This window comes from Sturnus vulgaris, chromosome 7, assembly GCF_052056855.1.
Source record: "Sturnus vulgaris isolate bStuVul1 chromosome 7, bStuVul1.hap1, whole genome shotgun sequence".
Lineage (NCBI taxonomy): Eukaryota > Metazoa > Chordata > Aves > Passeriformes > Sturnidae > Sturnus > Sturnus vulgaris.
In genome coordinates this window covers 13,529,577-13,552,386 of record NC_142249.1, presented here as the reverse complement: position 1 = coordinate 13,552,386, position 22,810 = coordinate 13,529,577, and the positions used below count along the sequence as shown (strand labels likewise).

The 22,810-nt window shown below is 40.9% G+C and overlaps 2 protein-coding genes across 4 annotated transcripts in view; one reads left to right on the top strand and one right to left on the bottom strand.

Annotated features, from left to right (window-relative positions):
* PLCL1 (phospholipase C like 1 (inactive)) overlaps positions 1-12,319 on the bottom strand; it is a 181,802-nt gene extending 169,483 nt beyond the window's left edge. The window contains exon 1 of the mRNA XM_014879407.2: positions 11,831-12,319. Coding sequence (XP_014734893.2) covers positions 11,831-12,103 — 273 coding nt within the window. The 5' untranslated portion in view covers positions 12,104-12,319. The remainder of the gene's footprint in view (positions 1-11,830) is intronic.
* An 813-nt stretch (positions 12,320-13,132) lies between these two features.
* Positions 13,133-22,810, top strand: part of BOLL (boule RNA binding protein) — a 34,553-nt gene continuing 24,875 nt past the window's right edge. Inside the window, exons 1-3 of one of the 3 annotated variants that reach the window (XM_088167821.1) lie at positions 13,133-14,060; positions 14,754-14,861; positions 19,964-20,040. The gene's annotated coding sequence lies outside the window, so the exon portion shown is untranslated. The other 2 variants (XM_088167823.1, XM_088167822.1) reach the window with 2 other exon arrangements.

The window sequence follows — 22,810 nt, the reverse complement described above, 5'->3', positions numbered from 1 at the left end:
GAACATACAGATATCCAGACACAAACACTTCAGTGTTTTCCTTGAGTAGTATTTGGAGAACTGTGCAATATGTGCTCCTGGCTGCAATATGCCACAACACAAGCTAGAGACATTCTGTGATCCTTGAGTAGGTGTACAGATAAATAAACAGACTAAATGGTATTTCAAATTAAATATAAAGTTCTAGACTATATCCCACCAATGGTGGATTTCAGCAGGGTCGTATTTTTTGCCTCAAAACTGTTCACAGCAGACTGAAAATGCTGCAGCCTTCTTAGGTTAGAAAGCTGATATTTCTTCTCCTGAGGAACAGAACACTGTGCCCACACTGTTCCTTTCAAATCCTCAAATTTCTAAAAACTATGCCAAATGCATTTGCAGTAGGATATAGCTAGCTGTTTATTGAAGCTGAGAGCTGTATATCATTGCAGAAGTTAAAAGCTGGTCTGAAGTGAGAGATACAGTTTCCTCTTTGCAGAGCAGGGCTATATGGAAGCCAGGCACCAGCTTCACGCCAATTTTCTTAAGTAAGCTAAGAAAAATGTGTAGTCCTCCATACTTGGAAGGCAAGGGTACTGCTATACAGGATAAGAGTACTCTTAAGCTCCAGCGTTTCTTATTTGTCATTATTTAAGTCTTGGTAATTTCAAAAGGAACAGAATTCTCCAGACATCACAGGCACTGCCACAAGCAGGTACAAGGCGCAGCTTGCCAAGATCTCAGTTCTCTGCTCTGCCCCGTTTAACATGCTCCCTGTTCCTCTCAGTCTCATCTCTTCTGGGTAAACGGCATCATCCAGCCAGCCCCAGCTCCCATCTAAACATGATACCGGCCATTAGCACTCAGAAAGGTGAGCTCTGTGGGCAAAGTCACAAGATTTTATCACAAGTGCTTGTATGGCAGCATTTCACAGCTCATGGGACATCTTTACACTCTTTACGCTGGTCAATGCAAATGAGGATGTTAACCTCATCTCATTAAATCACCCTTTTTTCCTATCACTTGAGCCTGACCTGCTCCCCACATCCATGCCCCTCCCAGCAGAGCTGCTGAGCCTAAGCAAAGCGCGATGCTTAATTCACTCACATTTCACTCTCCCGAGCCAAACTATTTCCTTATCCTCCCCCATCTACTGCTGCAAGCCAGCTTCTTCTGCAGAAACACACCACGGCCCTTGGACTGGTCTATGTAATGTATGCTCAGCATCAGAATGTAAAATAATTTTAGTTACAATGCTTGGTGGGTTTTTTTTTAATCTTCAAAGTTGGAACGTACTGCTGTAGGGAACACAACCAAGGGAACCTTTGAAAACCAAGGGTACCAGGAGAATGTTCTCAAGTCCACGAACAGGCTCCAATTTGATCTCAACATCAAACGGAGATGTGGATCAGTCCATTGAAATCACTCACTTCTAAGCACTAGCCCTGTCGATCACAGTAGTGTATCTCACTACTATGTATGACAGTACCTCCCTTTCATCCATAAGGAGGTAGCAAAAAAGAACTGAATATGAACAGAATTGTAAATCTGCATTCAGCACACAGATGCCACAGCAGCACTGCCAAGCAAACAATAAAGAAATGTATTTGCTCTAAGTCATCTCTAATTTTCTCAGTCCCAATAACAACTTAGTCTTTTTTGTGCTTCTAATAAGAACTAAAAATAATCCCCCAAAATTAATTCTTCAGTAGTATTAGTGCAGATATTTCAAGTCACACAAACTTTATGTTGCCAAACAAACCTTGCCTAGCTCAAAGTAGAATCAGCATAACAATCACATTTTAAGAGTCTGAAAAAGAAAAATGTGAGGTAAAATAACAGGGTTTAGTGATTGGATATTTGTGTTCAATACAATCCCTCCTTCATTGATGGCAATGGGAAAATTGCCACTGATTTCAGACTGCAGAAACTATGTTTATACTGAAAAATCTGCATTGCTTTAGGGAGCAACTGCCACTGTGAATCATAACACTGAGCAAGAAATTCACAAGCTACGTGAATACCATGACTTGCATTTCCAAATCATACACAAATACAACCGATTTTACATAACACTAGAAGACAAGCCTTCCTTTAGGACACATCCATGTGTATGTCCCAGAACAAGCCTGTCCTTATCCCGGTGCCAAGGCTTGGGTGTCACCCACAGAGCAAGGCCAGCTCCAGCAGATGAAGGCTCCACTCCCAATGAAGGCTGTGCAGCTTCCAGGCAGTCTGAGGGACTGGGCTCCTTCTACCACTGAACACAAAACGTTTGCACAAAGATTTTTTTCTTATGTTTCATTAATTCCAACATCTATTTTTTAGCCAGTGCTCAGAGAATTTTTTAGTACAGTATTTACATGAGGTAGCCTGGAGGTGTGTAATACTCCAATGGAACATAGTACTTTCATTAAACTATTACATTTACTAAATTAATGTAATAACCTCCTACATAATCTCTTTTGGAAAAAGAGGAAGGATCTTATAGTAATCCATTCACAGTGCTTTCTCCTGATAGCTCTCAGAGTTCAGCAGTCCCTCTAGGTGAGCAAATGCAACTTTTAATTAGATATTCATGGAAGTTGTTATAAAATCAAATTAAAAGAAGAACAACAAAAAAAATTTACATGGGTCTTCCAAGCAAAACTACAGCTTATAAAAAAATGCAAGGCTCCAGAAGCCATGTACATTTATGAGAAGTGTTCTCCATAATTTATTTTGTGTCCTAAGAGAAAACATTAAGTAAAAATGATGCTTTTCATTCTTCTATGCAAATAGGCTAAAACTGACAGAACCCACCAAGAACATCTACTTTCTCAAAAAATTATCCCAGCAATGAAAACAAAACTAAAACATCAGTATGATATTAAATATACAATGGCAAACTTGCCTAAATGCTACACGAGTATGGAAAGCTCAACAGTGATGCCCAAAGAAGCAGCAACCTTAAGGAAAGGGAGATGGAAGCAATCACCACCAAGCTGACAAGAGCAGGACGAAGGCAGCCCTCAACCATAATCCCATTGTTCTCTCAACCAGAGCTGCCATAAGCGTCTGTGGCAAAAACCCCCTCTGGCTTCCTGGCAGCCACACTGTACCCTTTTCCAGATTCCCCACTCCATCTCCAAACCCAGCATCATGCAGCTGCCAGTCCCCTTAAACACCTACACACCTCTAGCACAGTACATGCCCAAAAGACCACAAAACCAGAGCAATCCAGCTCAGGCAACAAACTTGTTTTTCTGTCCTGTGTGACTTTCCTTGCAGGGAAGCTCAAACGTGATCCCCATGGTTGTGCTCAAAATTCCTCAAGTCCTGGTCCTTCATCTCACCCCTGCCCTACTTGTGCACTCTTGCTGACTCCTGACTCCAGTGCCCAACCTCGCAGCCAGGCTTCCTGGTTTTATTTCAGCTTTGTCTGCTCCCTGTGACAGCTCTGCTCTCAGCAGCACTCTGATTACATATAATCCAATTTTCTGAATTTCACTCGAGCTTCTAGACATGCTCTCACCCTGCTCTGTCCTGTGGCTTTCCTGGTGTTCTCAAGCACTAGCATCTTATTCCTGATCAAGGAGTTTTACTTCCTATTGCTATTTACTTCCTGCCTTTTTCTTGCAAGCATGGTGTAGCTGTCATTCTCGGGCAGTCTCCAAAGCATACCTATCTATCCTCAAAATGCATTGACTGCAGTAGGATCCAATACAACAGAATTTCTGAAATTCATGGAACCTTCTTCATCAATACTGCTGGCAGAAGTTTTTGTCTGGCTGCTTGTTCTTCTGGTTTGGTTTTTAAGTGGACACACTCTTTAGGAGATGCATCAGCACAAAATGGAGAAAAGTCCACCAGTATACACGAAAGCAAGATGGGTACTGACACATTTCCATGAGCAGTAGGCATCTCATACCACAAGTGCACCCTGCACTTTTCCTAAGAAACTCCCTTTTCTGATGCGTTTGCTCTCCAAACCATCCGAAAGTGAAATAGCATACAAATTTTTCATAGCCTACAATCAAAACAAATTACTAATCCATCAAACCCATCTAATGAACTAAAAACACACTGAGTCCACCTGTAGTACAATACAGGTAATTATGTCCAAATTACTCTGGGAGAATCACCATTCAACATTAGCTTAACAGACTTAGGGTCCATAAAATAATAAATGCTGAGCACTGCACTTCACCAAATTCTAAACCTATTTGAAAGGTATGCAACTGAGCAGCCAGCTTCATACTGAATAGATTTCCAACTGAGATTCTTATGGCCCGTTCAGAAGTTGTATCCCAGTTACCAAAACAAGCATCTAGTGAACAATGATGATCTGAGTCCTAATTACCGACCACTCTGCTTCTCCCATAGCCATTTACACCCACGCAAACCAATGTATGACTACTTGGAAGTATTCCAACACATTTCCACTTCGAACAAATCTCTGAACAAGTAACTGGGCAGAAAACACATGCTCCTTTTACTCCTTCAAGAAGTACCAAAGCAGCACAGCATAGATCAACCAGGATCCAGCAGGATGGAGAACCTCTGGGGAAAATTCAATATGACTCTAATAAATGTCTTCTGTAGCTGTTTCAGGCTGGGATTATCTAAGACATGTGCCAGTACTCTCCTGAGCAGGCAACTCAGGAGGAGAATTAAATCTCCAAAGTCTACATTTACAGCTAGAATATAATTTTTAAAATCCCCTCAGTAGAGTAATACTTTGGTGTCAGTTACCTTTAAACTGTGATACACCTTTAAATAGGCATGCCACAATAACATTATCTGATGCATGCTCCCTCAAATAATAATCCCAAGGCTAATTTAGTTTATATAAGTGGCACTGGAAGAGGAGGAATATTTTACCTCAGTTTGATTCCAGTTTGTTTCAGTTAGGACCTGAACAAAGTCTTAATTATCAGAGATTTTCAACTTAATAAATACACATTAAGCAGAGAACCAGACTAAATGAAGATATTACAATACTCTTAGCAATTTGAACACATTTTAGGAAGAGGGTTAATAATCACTTAAAAAATGCAAACTTTGGACATAAGACTCTTCCAGAAAACAGGATTATACATGAGCAGGCTTCAAACCTCAGAATATATGATACAGAAAGATTTAAGAACAAGGCTTTGATTGTAAATGCATTTCCAAACCTATATGTACAAAGATCTTTATGAGGCTTCAGAACTTGTTAGCATTTAGTAAAGGCATTTAACCATTTGTAGCACGTATTTTTTTAATCAAGTCTGAGTAGCTCCTGAACTGTCATGCATGTCAAAACCTCCAGGTCACATTAGCTAAAAAAACTCCTTAACCTAAAATACATGCATTATTAAAAGTAATATTAATCATCCTTCCTCATAGCTTAGAAAAATCACCTGGTATTACCGGAAGTTACACCTACCTATCAAATACATTACATTTACAAGAACAACCAGCTAAATGTTTCACCACAGCAGATAAATTATTGGTTCTACAGTAACTGCCTGCATTTTCACATCTACTGTAGGAAGAACAGGAAAAAAAAAATATACCATTAACTCAATTAAAACATTTTTGTTACAGATGTCGATCTCAGCAGAACTACAAAATGAATAAAATATCAGCATAAGAAACAGGATTTGCATCTCAGTTTTATTAACAGCTGCTTAACATCTTTGGAAAGCAATAGAAAGCTTTCCTCCTCCACCACAGCTCTGTCCATCAGGCCCATTACTTCATCAGAATGTTATTTTTAATCATTACTGATGTACTTCTGCACAGAAGTCTTTATGCACATAATTTAAAAACAAATCAACCAGTATCACCAACTTCATCTCATTTCCAACCTTAACAGCCCCTACCTCTTACCTAGAAAACCTATCAAACAACTTCCTGAAAAGACCTGCCAGAACTTGTGTTTGCAGACCACTGGACTTGCTGTTATCCTATAGAAAGGTCACCGTTCAGTAATTTCAGTGCAAGACACTCAAATCACCTTGACTATTATGAACTGGTATGGAAAGACACCCCAAACACAATGCTTTATCTATCTGTACCCACGTGTTTACTGAGATCACTGGTCATATCGTACATTATGTGCCAAGTGGAACCAAAGGACAAGAAATACAGACTACTAACTCCAGAGCAGTTAGCAGACAAGTTTGCTATAAACTTCAAAGGAAGCAGTTTGACCTGGATGTAGATTGTTTGGGTTTGTTTAAAATTTTTGAGATAGTAAAGTTTAGACAAGTCAGTGTAAAGGCACTCATTAACTTTTAGGAGAGTTTTAGCCAGAGGAGCCTTTAGGACAGCTTCACAAGACCTGTATGCCTGAATCTTGCACCTGAATCATTTTATACATAGAGTGGTTTCCATTGCTATGATAATTATTATTGATAGCTTGACAAATTCCACAAAACCTAAATCCTTCTCACAGTGTTACCAAATTAGGCACAGTCATACTGGATGTACTGATGTTGCTTGAAGAACAAAGAGGAAAGAGATGGAGGTTAAACCCCAGTCTGAAATGCCTACTGCCCCCCATGAGAATGTAGCTCAGTTATAAATGCAACAACTCAAAAACTGTCAATCGTCACTGACACTAACTACTGGATATAACTCATTTGACAAAAGCAGTCTACAATCAGTATTTGTTCTGTCCAAAATTGTCTTGAATAGGTGCTTAAGAAAAAACAGTGTTGTATGGAATACAGGTGCAGTGTTATGACAATATAAACAGCTTTGTCACAGCAATCCAAAAAAATCTTCAAACTGTTTCTCTTCTGTAAAGCTGGCAAATATTAATTCTAAAAAATAAATAAATTAATATAGAAGATTCTTTAATTTCTAAGGAAATTTTATACTAGCAAAAATGGAAACCAGTTTCCTGGTCTCTTAACAATTCATTAAAGTTTCTGTAACAAACACGTACTGGGTTAGATAAAGATCAACCCAGGCTGGTATCCCAAGACAAGTGTATGCCCAGGGAGACACATAAGAAGCGAGGAAGTACCAAGTGGTCAATTCTCTGCTGTGGCTTGCCAGGGTTCAAGCACTTGTAGTACAGGAACTTTCTAAGCCAGATGCTTTTGGTGTACCCCGAAGCTCTCTTCATCAATTTGTCATTTCAAACCTGCTCAAACCCATCTACATGTCTGACTGCACAGACTTCTAGGGCTGTAAAGTGCATGATTTACTCATATGCTGCATCAGTTCTTTAGGAAGAACACTATTTCCTATCTCTGGTTTGTTCACTGTCTTCATTGTGTGAAGGAGAGCAAGTATCAGTCCTTGTTTCTCACAATGTTTGGGAATTTACATACATAAAAACATCACCCACCAGAGTTAGCTTTTTCCAGACCTATCTGGTGAATTTCCCACTTTGTAGCAGTCTTTGCGTGACTAGATGTGTCATTCTCGCCCTTCTCAATACCTTTCTAGGCTGTACCATGTTATTTAATGTAAGCTCAACCTAAATATTCTCCTTTTTTTTCCTCTGGTACCTTTATGTCAAAGAAGGCAGTAATGATAAAATCAGCACTGGACTATCAAGTAGTTAATCAGCTTTAATGAATCTTACATAGTCATGGTTTTAGATTATTAAGCAGCAAGTGCCTAAACACAAGCTTACACTACAAAAAGCTATGTAGAAGCTGTTGGACAATCATTACAGTCCTGAAAAACTGTCTTCTGAAAACAGTCTTAAATAGTTACACTGCATAGACAGATGTAGCATGTATTTAAAGTACTTAAATTATGCCACTACACATCAGAACAAACTGAAAGAAACTAAGCCTCATTGTTTTTACTGCAAGTTTGTTTTTAAAGTTGAAAATGTCACAAGCATAAACACCAGTCTGGAAATAAGACAGCTGGATATCTTGATAGGCTTCTACTGATTAATTCAATCGCAAAACCCAAAAACTTGCAGTTCTTAGGCTAGTAGTGTATTATGAGCAAGGATAACTCAACTGGCTTTTAAAGGAAAATTAAAAAATCTCTACGTGAAGCAGGCAAATACCCTTTGGAAGAACTTCAGTGAAAGGTCTCACAGCTCTACTGTGACTGAAGTTCAAGTCTCTTGAGTCAGAGAGTCTGCAGCTGCTACTTCAAGTTCATTCCATGGGCACAGTCTGCTGCGTTATCTGCTATGGTATCTTAAAACAAAGATCCAGGAAGAAAACAAACACATGATCCCAAAAGTTTGTCTTGCATGCAAACAAAGCAGAGAGAGAAGCCTGATAAGAATTGACAGAGAAATATTTTGGTAGAAAGTTACCAAGTATTTCAGTAGTATTACATAACAAATTACACAGCTTTCCTACTCGTTTATTAAAGTGCTCATACATGGCAATGGCAGAAGGAACATGCCAGAAGGAAAACAACATCCATTAACTCTGTTTTGAGCTCCCCACACAATAAGGGTTGCAAAGCATTACATGTTAAGAAATTAGAAACCCAGTTCTCCAAACACTGTCTTCTGCTCTCCTGGCCTAAAAGCAGTCGCAATTATTATTTTATTTGCAAACAACTGGCCCTGGATTATTCACAAGCACAAAAAAAAACCAACAAAAAAAACCAAAAAAACCACACTTCATTTGTCAAATAATTTAATCAATGCATACTCCATCTCTAGGCTTCCTAGAAAACAGGTCAAGTTCTATGATCTCCTGCCATTTCTCTAGTTTTATCTCCAAGCATTCTTGCCTGCTGATTTCAAGTTCCTCATAGCAAACTCCCTTTCTTGTTTCAGTTCTGTATTAAGACCATTTACCTCTTCCTTGCATTAGGGAAAAAAACCCACAACAAACCAAAACACAAAACCGAAAAAAGACTAATGCATATTAGTGAAACAACCTAATGCACAAGAACAGCTACAACTATTTCTCATTAATCTTATTTTACATCTACCTCAATCTACAAAACTGTGAACATCCGCAAAACAAAATGGGAATAAAAATATTCTGGCTACACTTTGTTCTTTTTATATAAATGAGTTCTCTTGTTTCTGAAGCCAAATATAGAGCACATGAACGCACTGAAGATTATCTAGAAGGGCTCATATTTTACTTACAATATATGCCAAGTGGAATTTGCTGCAGGGAAGGTTTTTAAAGCAAGTCCCTGTTCAGTCTTTGTACTTCACAGTTATCCTGTGAATGCCAGAACACTCCAATGTAAGCAAGTCTGGCTTCCACTGGAATTGAACCCTCAGATGCTAACCTTGAGACCTGCAGAGTTCCAAAAGACAGCTGGGGAAAAAACGCTGTAAGAAGTGTACTGTGACCATCTAAATTTACAGAACTTTTTAACTTTTTGCTTAATTGAGCAAGACCACTTGTGTTTAAAGTACACCTTTAAATAGCTGGGAGAAAAATGGGAAAACAGAGCAAGTGTGTTCAACTCCTCCAGAGTAAGAACTTGTCCTTACTGTGCAACTTCCTTTGCTTTCTTAAGTCACATTTTTCTGTAGATAAGATCAGCTTAGAGGAAGCAATAGAATACTATTTTGACTACAGATTTATATGAATATATGGACTTTTCAGAGTAAAATAAATATAATAAATCAGTAGAAAATTAATTTCCCTGTAAAACATGCAATGCTTGAGCAGAAATGCTGCAGGTTGAAGTCCTGAAGAAAGAAAAAAAAATGTAAGTTGGAGGGTTTTATCTTTATTCCAACTAAAATTTGCATTTAACAACGGATGAATATATCCTAGGACATTAGAAATTTCTGAAAATGCAGACAAATACATTATTTAATTTCTACCCCAAGTTAATAGTATTTCCTAGTATAATGCCAAAAGAAAACTGATTTACAACACTTTTATATACCACTGAGACAACTTTGTGGGGAAAGAAAGGCAATGTTCTGTATGGGGTCCCAATTGCACCTTAGAGACACACGGCCTGTGAATTCTCAAGTTTAGACACCTGCTATCAGACACAGCCATGTTATCTAAATTAATCCATCTATTTAACAATTGAATTTAACATAAATGACGATATTTTTCACTCCACTCCTATCATACAAACATTCTAAACCCTTAAAGGGACCGGAATAAATTTCTAGTTTCCAGACTGGAGGTATGCATATGCACCCCTTGCTTTTGCCCAAGAAATCTATTTTTCCCCTCATGCAATATTCAATCCAGAGACCTTATCAGCCCATCCTAGCTATCGTTCTATGCATCTGCTCCAGTTTGATTGCACCATTTCTAAGCACAGGAAACTGAGTTTAGACAGTATTTCAGATGAGCCTTAGCAGTTTCTTGTATAAGAACATTAATACTTTCTTACCTCTGTGAGGAATCTTTCTCCTTATAAACACCATCCTAGGATATGTCTCAAGAAACTTCCTCCAGTTAGAAGAGTGATCGTTACCACTATGTGCTAATGTACTGATCAGTATCAGATGTGTTAAATTATCAATATCAAGCTAACAACCTGTGGTGAAAATGCTACTCAGTCATTAACAATTACACACCATTTATGACATTAAAACACATCTACCACATGGAACTGGTATAGTCTGTATAAATGACACATTTTTAACTGAAATCCAAGATTGCATATTTGCAATTTTTGAAACCCTTCACATAATCTTAAGAGAAAACATCATCTCCATACCAGTACAGTTACTGAACTTTGGTCCTGATTTAGTAAAGCATCTATACATTTATGCAACTTCAGGCTGGAAGCATTCCCATCACATTCAGTGGATGTCTTTACCACCCTTAACACTTTGCTGGGCTTGATGGGTTAATATTTCAACGTGAAACTTGCAAAGGACCCTCAAGGCTCTTTTGCATTTAACTACCTCAGTCTCCTCTGAACGTTTATAGCTTCAAAATGCAAAAAGCAAGTATTTCGAGTATCTGTTCTTCCTTTGAATAGACATACTAAGCTGCAAGAGCTAAGCATGCGTCCTGAGCTTCCAGAATTGAGGTAGAGCTCTGCCTAGTGCCTTCACACATTTACAGATGAGAAATCTTATTTTCTGCTGTTCTCCCGATGCCTTCCAAGTGCAAATCACTAACAAGAGGATCACGTGTGACCATATGCTAAATCAAGTTCGCTCAGGAGATTTCATTCATCGGTTCCCCAGAAACTAGCGATTAAGCCTACATACTTGCAAGGAAATGGTATTTAATTCAAAACCATGGAGTTTAAAAAAACTAAACAAAAAAAAAAAAATTAACATAATCAAAAAACCCTTCTCCTTACCAGACTATAACAAAGGCCAAGGCTCTAAGATCACGCCCGACTTGTTAATTTCACATTAAAAGTGCTGAACACCCGGTGCTGCTCCGCAACCACCTGTACTACAGCCCGTCTCCAAACACACCTTCTGTTAATTTGTGACACCGCATATTTTACTGCTCAAGAACTAAAAAAAAACAGCGCCGCGGAAGCTGTTTATTCTGCCTTCCAGGAGCTCCTTAAATATTAAATAAGAACAGAAACAAGCTGATACACAAAAACTTTACAACTCTGCGGGAAGCTGCCCCACGGGTCACGCACGAGCGTGGAGGGGACCCCGACCTCTCTGAGCGGCGGCGGGAGCAGCACCCCATCACAGACCCCGGAGAGCGCTCGGTCCGGGCACGCACCTTGCCCCGGGGGCTCCGGGGAGGCGGCCCCGCCGTCCCCGCTCGCCGCAGGCAGGGCAGCAGCGCTGCGCGCCGGAGCGGCCGCTCCACCTGCGCGGAGGGTGCGCGCAGCCCATCCCCGGAGGGCTCCCACTACCCCTGTGCCCACCCTGGCCTCCTCCCACGGGCAGGGGCGCACGGAGGGCGGCTTCAGCCTGGGGAACCCGGCGGCGGGACCCGCGCAAACTTCCCGGCGGCGCGGCACGCCTCACCTTGATGATGCTGCTCCTCCGCGGGGTGGCCTTGGCCGCCTCCAGCAGGCACGCGTCGGGGTCGGGCGCTGCCGCTGGCCCCAGGCTGCCGCCGGGGAAGCGCTCCGCGGTACCCACGGCCGAAACGCCGCTGCGGCGCTCCCGCCTCCTGCCCCCGGCTGCCGCCGGAGCGTCCAGCGATGCCGGCTCGAGCTCCTCTTCGGCACGGTAAGCGGCGTCGGGAGGAGCACGGCCCCCCGCCGGCTGCTCTCTGCCGCCGGCAGCCTCTGCCATCGCCCCGCCAAGCGGTGTCAACTTCTCCGGGGTGCTGAGAGGGCGGGGGAGTCACACAAACAGAGGAACGGACGGCGTCCTCTCACGGCACGACGGCGACAGCGGCGCCAGCTTTCCCCGGAGGAGCCATGTCCGTCCCTGGGGTGGAAGATGCCCGCGCGGGACTCTGCGATGCCAGAAGAGCGGGGCGGGGGACGCGGAGAGCGCGCAGGAAGTGCGGCCACAGCCCCGCGCTGTTGTGACAGGAGCCGGGCTCGTGTTGACGGGCGGCGCTGACGGACGGCAGGGTTGGCCAATCGACGGCGCGGCCGCCCCCCGGCGGCGCAGCGGCAGCCAATGGCCTTGGGGAGGGGCGTGCCCGCGGGACTCCTGGACGGGCGGTGCGCGGGGGGCGGCCGGGGCGGTGTAGGAGGACTTGTAACACCTGGTCACCCCCGGCACGACCTTGACGAGGAGGGCCTGTGCAGGACCGTGCTGCCTGTCGAGAGCGTTCGTGTGCCGGGGCGGCTGTGGGAATGCTTCCCCACGCGTGTTTTAGGCAGGCTGGGGCTGCCTCTGTGCCAGGGTAAAAGCAGCGGAAGAGGTGACTTAGGTTAAACAACGTGTAGCCCGCGTAGCCCTCAAGTGGAGGCACCGTGGTAGGAACAGAACAGGGACGCTGCTAGCGCCGGTCGTGAGGGCTGCGGGTGTAAGGAGCACCTTAAGACTGCTCACAGCGGGCCAGCAGAGTGAGTGCGAGGCGTAAGGGAGAGCTCGCAAAAGACGGCGAAGACTCACATTGGGATTCCTCTACCTATCAAAAACGAGCCAAAAGCGATGCAGGTTGTGTAGAGCTGCTCCGCTCTCGGCCGCCGGCCCGGGGCGGTCCCGCTCCTGCCCTGCCCCTCACAGCCCCAGCCCGGCGGGCGCTGGCAGGGCCGACACCGCCCCCTGGCGGCCGCGGCTCCGCTCGGTGCCGGTGCGCGGCTCCGGCGGCAGGCGGGGAGCGGGAGCCTCCCGGGAAAGGCGGGAGCCTCTGGGAGAGTTCGTGCGAGCGTGGGGCTGTCCCCTGTAATTCTTCAGGGCGTATTTAGTTATAATGAGATTATCCACGTGGAGACCTCAGGAAAGGTGCGGTGGAGTGCAGCGAGGGTGAAAGCACAGGAAAGAGGTGAGGAAGAGATTATCCAGTGAGATGGAAAATAGAACGAGTAGGGCTGGGCAAGTCACTGGGGATGTAAAACTATTCAAAATTACAGTTACTAGCTCTAAACGCAGCAAGACTCAGTGGGAATAATAATTTCTCTCTGATTTCTAAAGTAATTCCCTAATGAATGTGTTTGGTACCTGTTGGCAGTCACTGATTAAGGAAGAAAATAAGAGAGACTCACCTTAACCAGTCATTAGCTACTAGCAAATGCCTGGCTTCAGGATATAATTGCTACTTAGAAGATATAAAATTTATATATGTGCGTATACATACAATATATAAATTTAGAATTCTATCTAGAATTATATTCTAGACCTTTTTAAAGGTCTAGAACTTCGGTCAAGAGTATTTGAGGCATTTATCATATTCAACACAAAGAAATGCTAATTGAAGGACAGATCTAGATACCACTCAACTTTTTTTTTGTTAGCTACCTTCTAAATTTTATGTTAAAATGTAAAAATGCGTGTATACCACAGTTATTTTGCTTTGTTCAGTGAAAAATGTCACAAAATAAGTACCACTAAAAGAAGATAGAAAATATTCACATTGAAGAAACATTTATATTAAACAATACTGGAGAGAAGAGACTGTGAGGGAACGAAGGACTTATCCCCAGCCTGCATTGTACAGGAGAGAGAACATCATACCAAGTCACTGCAACAATGAGGGGGGAAAAAACCCAAACCAACTAAAAAAACTTATTACATATCCATGTACTACCACACAGACTGATCTAAGAAGACTAATTTAAAGACAACAGAGAAGGTAATTACCATGCAGTGTTTTAATAGAGTGAATTATTGCTTCATGTAGAAATATGTTGCAGATCTTTCCTGTGTTTTGTGAAATCATATCAAGTTTAATCATTGGTTCAATTATTTGGGAACAACACAGTGCAGTCATAGCTGAAGTCTGCATCTACCAGAAACTCTGCAGCATGTTGCACAGATAGCTGCATATAACATATTAAAGAGCTTTATGCTTTCTGGGATATGTTTTACATATTTAATATTAGAGAGAGATTTATTGTCAAATTAATTGTCTTCTGACATCAAAGATTTAAAACCTTTTAATTCTCCCCTTATATTACAGCCTTTGATTCCTGAAGTCTTTAACTGGCAAAGGTCTAAGGGGAATCTACAGATTTTAAGTTTCATGAACATCACACCTATAGGGAACACTGAACAAATTGTATTTCTGATATATTTGCCCACAAGATGCAGAGGTTTTAGAATTATGTACAGTACAGCTAAGTGAGGGTTTAGTTAAATTATTCTCTAGAAGACAATAAAAGATAGAAGATAATAAAAAGTTGTCTATTTTTCTGACTCTGCATCTCTAGATGCTGCTGAGGCATTTGTATCTATCTGTTTTTCTTTGTGGAGAACTGTGAATTATAAAGGAAAAGAGCAATTGGTTGGTGATAAGTGTCTATAACAGGTTCTGTGTTGTTTCAAGGAGGTTTGGTGCAGTCCCCTGTACAAAGACGCTGCTGTGTTGTCTACACCTACTTCAGGTAGGAACAGGTTTTCAAGAACAGTCAAGAATTCACTCAAACTAAGAAAGGTAAGATAGACAAAAACATCTATATGCTTGTCTGAACATACGTCAGCAAGTGCCTGAAATATCTGTTTTAATGTTATTTTTTTTTACACTCATCTTACTCCATCTCCATCCTAAAGGCACACAATTGTTCCTCAGTGGGCGTAGTTTGTATCATAAACTGGCTGAAAATACAGTTGTCTTGGAGCTATGCTGAAGCATAGCTTACATAAGCCAGTATTTGCACCAAGACATTGCATTTTGGGAAGCACTTAAAATTAAGTCTTCTGCTGGGAGTGGTTCACCTGTACCAATTCAAAAGGGCTGATGAAGTATGAAAACTGACATATTTTCCTGTGTGATAAACATCTAATTTGCAAGGCAGGGAGAGAAATGGGGAAAGGATTTTAATTTCTTCAAGTATGCATTCTCACTGATAGCAAATCATAACTAATTTTAGCATTGATGAGAAAATGTTTTGCTAGGTAATTCTTAAAGAAGTGATTTTTTTAAAGGCTTAATGGTTATTGTATCTGCGCTGTTACATCATGAACATGATACTATAAAACAATAAAAAAAGAATAATATAATTTATTTATACAAATATGTACTTGTTGCTAAGTTTCACTTGGATTTTGGCAAAGCAACCCCGAGTCATATTTTGCCTTTAAAACTATAATTAAGCTTTTAGGCTGGGAAAAAATGCGATGGGAAAAAATGCAACTCCAAAATGCAGTGTAAAGCAAATATAGTTACATCTTGATTTTAAAACATACTGCATAGGTTTTCAATTTTTAAAATATATTTACACACACACGTTGATTCATTGGTTCCTTTTTTTGTTAATTCTTGTTTTGCCTTACCTCCTGTGTCTTTGAAAAAGCCTAACTATACTTACACATCATGTATTTTCTAGTGAGTATAAATGTTGTGTCTTCTCTAACTTAACAAGAGAGACTCTTGTGATATGCCTCTATCTTAATGATGTTCTTGTTCCAACTGAAGTCACTGATGAATTCTTTTCACTGTCTGCTGATACTTTCAGGTAAATCCAGTGTTTTTAATAATTAAAATGCTATGGGTTTTGGAAGATTCCTGCAAATTCCTAGCTCTGAGGAAGAATCCTTTATTTTAGGAGTATTGTTTTCCCTAAAGATATGCAAATTAAGTGGGAGAAATGGTAAAATCAGGACCTCAAATTAGATCATATTTAATCCTATTTCACAGCCCCTGCTTACTGTATAGACACAGGCCCAAGCCTGAGTGGAGCCCAGGTTAGGTAAAGCCTGGAATGAAAAGGGGGCTAAAATCTGAGATAGATTCTGTAAACAGTCATAACAGGTAGCAACAATTGAACCAAATCTTGTAGACAGGAAAGGGTAGATTCCTGATAAAAAAGTGATTCTTCCACCATATATGGCACCAGGTATAAAGCTGAAGGTGACAATAGAAATTTTTCAAGGGAGAATGGTAAAATGTGTTATTTACTTTTGTAAATAACTAACATTTTTTTCCAATCTGATTTTCAAGGGTAGATGTTTGCCAAGAATTCATTTCACTGACATAAAGATTCACATCATAACCCACAGCCATCTCCAGATTTTTGGCCAAAGTGACTGAAATTCGAGAAATTAACAAGTAACTGAAAATAAGGTTTTTAATGGACAGCCTGAACTAATCCCAGAAGTCATGCTACAATCTAGGTAAAACAGTTTATTCATTTGTGTAACCAGTGAAGCTTTCTCAAGTTGCCCATGTTTAGTTGCTAGTTGCTTAATTTTTACAGAGGGAAGAGAAGGCATGTCATATACACTGTATCAGAAATTGTCTTGAGGATTTGAGGGAGTCTTAAAGATCAATTCTTATTCAAGTCTAATGATGATAATAATAATGACTCTTGTTTAAGGTAGGTGGTAATTCCACTTCATGAGAGCATTTACTAATGACTGTCTTTCAGAGAGTTATTTTTAACTCCTCTGATCATTGATTTTAGTATTTCTTCAGCTGAGACACACATAGAAATTTAATTGTAGTTGTTGCTAACTTTCAGGCTATGTGAACTTACCTACTGTGAAGATGTATTTAATTTCCTCCATTCTTTGGTAATTACTTAGGAGTAGTCTCAAGTGTACTGTGTACCTTGCTAGCTCAAAGGATATATTCAGTGTTAGAAATGTACATGGCACCATGGCTCCCACACACTTACCTGCAACTTTTTGGGATTGTTTGGCTTATCATGAACTGCACAGTTGTTGCTGAGGAAGCAACATTAGTTTTAAATGACACCTATTAGCCAGGAATTCTTCTTACTAAGGAAAGAAAGTATTCTGGTAATATCCTAGTTCAAAAGCTATCCTAACAGTCTCTAATCTTGCTGCCTCAGAAGGAAGTTGCTACCAACATCAGCAGGAGTTGTATTATATCTACTTTGTACTTAAAGAGTTTTGAGAAAATCTGGTCAGTATACCAAGAATGGAATTTAGGCTATTCTTCTGCCTATCAATCATAGAATCTTCCTCCTAAAATGTTCTCTCTGAAAGATTTTTGCATTGCTTAACTAGTTTTGGACCTAAGTTGATCATGAGCCTCCTGGACCACTGAGGTGCTATGCAGTACCTAACCATCAGGAGAAAATAATTAATTTAAATTCTTTCTGAGGGGTCCTGACAGGGTTGTGAGGGAAAGTATCAAATAACCCAATAGGAGTGGGTCTGTATGGGGAGAACATTGATCATGAGACCTGAAATCCATTCCATTGGCACTTCTGGTGGAGGTACAGGTCCAATCCCATGGATAGAAGAGCTGCACCTTGGAGAAGAGAACAACAGCTCAGAATTTCAACTGAGCTATTTGCATTCAGAAACTACTCTGTATTGTGAACCAAGTAGGTAAGTAAGGATGCTCAGGAGATTTGCTTCAAAACTGCCCCTTGATGCAAACAAAAATGCTAAACCAGATGCCCCCAAAGCAAGTAAGTGTTAAAGGTACATTGCTGTCTTAGATCACCTGTGCCTGACTGGCCTCACAAGGAAAAAATGGAAGGGCTATACCCATATTTGCCTCATTTCAAAGAAAGATGGTTTCCTGGGAAAAAAAGTCAAGAGAGTGTTTCCCAGCAATATTTCTGACAGCTTCTACACTGACTTAAAGTGGTAATATATGCAAACAGAGAACAGATACCCTGTAAAGTCTTTCTTTTTAAACTGGAACTAAAATTATACACAGGCTGGTCCAGTCCTTGATACCACTTCCAAGCACAGGGTTACATGAATTTGAAAACTGCTTAAAATATTTTTTTGGTTCTTTTTCCATGTGTGTCAATTTGGGCCCTCTCTCTCAATACATTATAAAAGGTCACCTCAAAAAAACAAAACAAAACAAAAAAACCAAAAAAAACCCCAACCAAAACCACAATCTGATTATGATCACAATGTAATCCTCAAAATAACTTAAATTCCTCTGGTATTAATTGAATAAGATATTAAGACGATTAAAAGTATTTTCCATCAGAGATGTAGTATATTTAATCTTTTATTGCAAAATCTCACATTCTTTAATGTCAGGTTAGAAGGATGTGGAAAAAAAAGCCTAATGACTAATCTAAGTAAGCTTATTTTCCTGAAGTTTTCCACTGTGGGAGTATAACATGCATAAATTGGAAGAATTTTAACCACTGTTTATCTGTGTCTTTCCTGAGTGGGGTTAAATCAGATGCTGGTTAAAACCTACACCCTATCCTAACTCCCACTGTACCTTACAGCAGGATTAGCAAAACTGAAGCGTTCTGCAAACACAAGGCCAGGAGTGTTTTACTCCCAAATACAGAGATTTACAGACTAATCAATAATAAAATGTGTTAGGCAAACTTAGAAAGTCACCTGTTTACTTTGTGGTTTGGAATAATCCTCTAATTCTAACCAGTTACCTTCTTTTCATCTCATCTTATATCTAAGTCAGACTTGGTGGCAAGATTTGGGAGATTCAGGTGTATTAACTCTTTGGGCTATGCAGATGTCAAAAGGCAGCAGAGTTTTTCTCATATATATTCTGCAAGTTTGATGTTCAAAGATTCCAAGAAATGGTTTTATGAGCAGATATTATACACAATGAGCCTCAGTGAGCCATACTTGAACACAACACTTTTCAAAGGTTTGTGATTTGGGGGAGGATAGGAAAAAACTAAGGAAGAGTGGAAGAATTATGTCTCTTGTTTTGTAAATCCTGAGGCCCATAGTGTGGGCCAAAACTTACACTGGATTATTTCCTATGAGCCACTACAAATAAAACAAATTGATTTTAAATGACCTATTTGTCCAAACACTTAAACCCCCTCTATCTGAATGGAAAGCAAAAGGTAAAAAACATTTCAGAGCTCACAGATGCTCTGAGACTGTATTCTACAAAATGCAAGGAAAAGAGTGAACTGCCAATTGAGCAAAATAAAACAGAAACAAAGCATAAAAATCCTGTAATCACTCACACAGGCAAGATAAGTGATCTCATAAAGCTGGATTCTAACTGAAACGTTAATATGGAAAAACCTTTTCAAATTTGGTGTTAAGTAGGGAAAGATTAGCAATCCATTTTAAAAACCAATGTTTTGAGTTCTTGTTTTTCCTATTTATCTAATAATTGTTTCTAAATAAGGGGGACAGAGACAAGAGGTGAGCAGGAGTGTTGTTAGGAAACAAAGTCAGAGCTAGAGACAAAGGTTAGAGAGAATGGTGGAAACTGGGATGGAATGAGAAGTCACAGCTTATAGAGAAGAGAGGTGTGCCCAACCCAAGAAAGGAAATGTTGTGGGAAAAGGGCCTGCAATATGGAAAAGTTATATAAGAGAAATACACCCATTTGAATAAATGGAAAACTTACCAGAAATGAGTAACTTACTTCTGCATTTTTTGCATAGCAATGGCCATAACTTTATCACAGAGAAACTTCTTAGGTGAGCACCATCAGTGCTTCTAAGCACTGTTAACTCCCTTGTGAGGTCTGCTCCAAGTCCTTGAATACCTGAGTGCTCTTGGGTTTTTCAGTTTGGGCTCAGGGTGTAGAGAATCCATTCACAAGCTTGTAAGAGAAATCAGTGTGTACATCTTCATAAACACTCTTTTGTTTCCATACAGTTGTGTATGCAACAGAGACAGAAGCCAATCTTCTAGTAACATCCTAAGAGACACTTCTATGGACTTCAGAGCAGGAAGTAAGTAATCTTTCATCAGGTACACTTTCTGCCAAGGATATATTAATGCTTGTATTTCCATGAAAGGATCTTAACAGACTGGTGAGAAAACTAGCATTGTTATGCACAGATAAAAATAATAGAAGCAAAAAAGGTAGCATGTTTTTTTCAAGGTCAGTGAGTCAGTGAAATATCAATTTGTTTTAAGGCCCATGTATTACTCATAAAATAGACTTGTATTTTTCTGCCTGGAGAGTTCTTTTCCTCCTCCCAATTCAATTTTCTCCCTACTTTTCTCTCTTGCTTTTTCTTCAGTTTATTTTTCCTCACTTAACCTCTGACTTTTCTCCGATGCTAAAAAAGGACAAAAGGCAACAGCCTACAGGAACCAGCATAGTCATACTCTTGTCTTTTACTGCCTTTTTACTGTCCAGCACTGCCTTTTAATTTGTGGGAGAGAACAGCAGGGGAGATAATTTCATGCTGTATATATTGCTGACATGAGGAATCAGGAAAAACAGTCACACTCCTGACTTCCTTTGAGAGTGGCTCCCTCAGCCAGGAAACAATTCCCTTAATGAAGCAGCCACACAGTACCAGGGCAGCCCAGCAGCCTTTGTTGTGATATTCAAATCTTCTATGCATGGAAGTATTTTTTACCAGCTCTACTTATAATCTTGCTACATTTATAGGTGTGTTGAATTTTCAGGTTTTAAATAACCATAGTAAAAAATATCTCAATCTATCTCATTTATTTGTGAATGTCCCATTTTTGTCACAACTGCTTTATTTTAAATGTAATTGTCCCAGATTTGGGTTTCTTAACTAAAGGAGGAGGTATAATGTAGAAGATACAATAATTTAAACTATGTACAATTCACTTTCATGTCTCTGAATGTTTGTTTATTCTTTCGGCTGTTCACACTTTAAATTCCCCAAATCAAGCATGAAGCACATGAAAGGCTTGGGCTATTCTGCCTTTCACATCATTAAAATGTAGTGCTATTCTCAGGATAAGCTTTGTTGCTGTCTGATAAATATTCATAAAAGTCAGTGAATGCAATTCAGCAGTGTTCTGTAATCTCACAATATAAGTACTTCTAAAAATCCTATCAGCTCTGTTAAAACTGCCTTTACTTTTATACGGCTTTCTCAGCTAAAAAAAAGAACCAAAAACCAATAGTAAGAGTTAAGCATTATATTGTTATATTTTACAGGCACAGAATTATTAGAAACTTTCCTAGGATTGTAGTTTTTATACAGTGTGATAAGAGTAACGTTGCAGAAGCTGGTAGGTGTTGAAGCAACACCAAAAAATTCAGGAGCAGTGCAGAGTCCCATAAGGACTGCAGGTCTGTGCTGTGCCTCAGGGAGAGTTAAATGATGTGAAGGGCCATTTGGTTTAGGTGGGATGAGTATAATTTCCATAAAGCAAAACACAAAGAGTTGAATTCAACTAAAATATAATGTAGACATTGTCAAGATACTCTTCCTTGAAGTATTTATTTTAAAGCACTGAAAAAATGTAAACCATGAGAGTAACTAATGATAGTAGTGATCCCGACATTGAGTATTGGAGTTGAGCTGCAATGACTTAGCCTGTACATGTTTGATCACTTTGAAAAACAGTTTTCCTACTGGTTCTCTCAGCACACATTTGTCTGCATACCAGTTCCTGCTGTCATCAGATCAAGGATTTTTGTCAGCCTGTACCTTTGTACCTGCATTGATTATGAGTTTGGCATTTAAATCACTCTTTTTTCCAGACCTATTTAATACCATAGATATTATAAGGGCAAAATGCAGTTGCAAACAGAATGAAATGATGGAACAGGAGAGCAGGTTATAGTGCCATAAATAACCACAGAAGTTCACTTGACACAAGCATTTCCATTGGTGCTTCTCCTCTAGCTCAGTAAGGGCAGAAAAAACAGTATTTTGAGTTGGAGTACTTTGGGCAGTGGTCATTAAGGTGAGTGTTATAGTCTCTCTCTCGAGTAGACCCCAAATTTTATCTCTAAGGTCACCCCAGACCCACAGCTGTTCTCAAGCTAGCCTGCCTACTCAAGAGTCTTTTGGGAACCTTAGAAAGATTATTTGAGTTGAAGTAAGGACTTTTACTTCACATTGATACTTGTTAACTCTAAACTATGTTTTGGCCCCCATCAAGTGTGGCCTGGTAAGCCAGACACAGGTAACTGCTTTCCTGGGCATTTTCGTATTTCTCCCACAGAGGCCAAATGAAATGCGTGACCTTATTTTACTCCGTTTCACGCTCTTGTTGGGGGGATAAAAACCCAGCTGGTATTCGCCTCCTGCCTCCCCAAGTGATGGGGAAATTGCTCGAAGGAGCTTCCTGGGCTGGCTCAGAGCCTCAAAGCACGATTCCGAAGGGTGGTACCGGCACCGTGCTCAGATCTACCACGCCGGGGAGCCAGCCAGGACCCCCCGCCCCGGTGCTGTTGCTGCGCGGAGGCTGCCGGTGCCGCGGTCTCCGCAGGGAGCGGAGCGCAGAGCAGCTGGGCCGCCCGACACCGGCTGGGGCACCGGTACAAGCGGCCGGGGCCGGCCCCGGGCACTGTGGCGGCCGCGAGCTGCCCGCTCCGGGAGGCGCGGCTGGACCGGCAGCCCCAGGGCTTGAGGCGGGGAGGTGCTGGGGCAGAAGCACGCCCGGTCGCAGCGATCCCGTGAAAGTACTCGGGGGCTGCGGAGAGAGGAATTTCCGAAAGGGGTGATTTCTCCAAGGAAGGCGGGCTGAGACGTGTGAGGGAAGGGCACTCGGCGGGGCGTT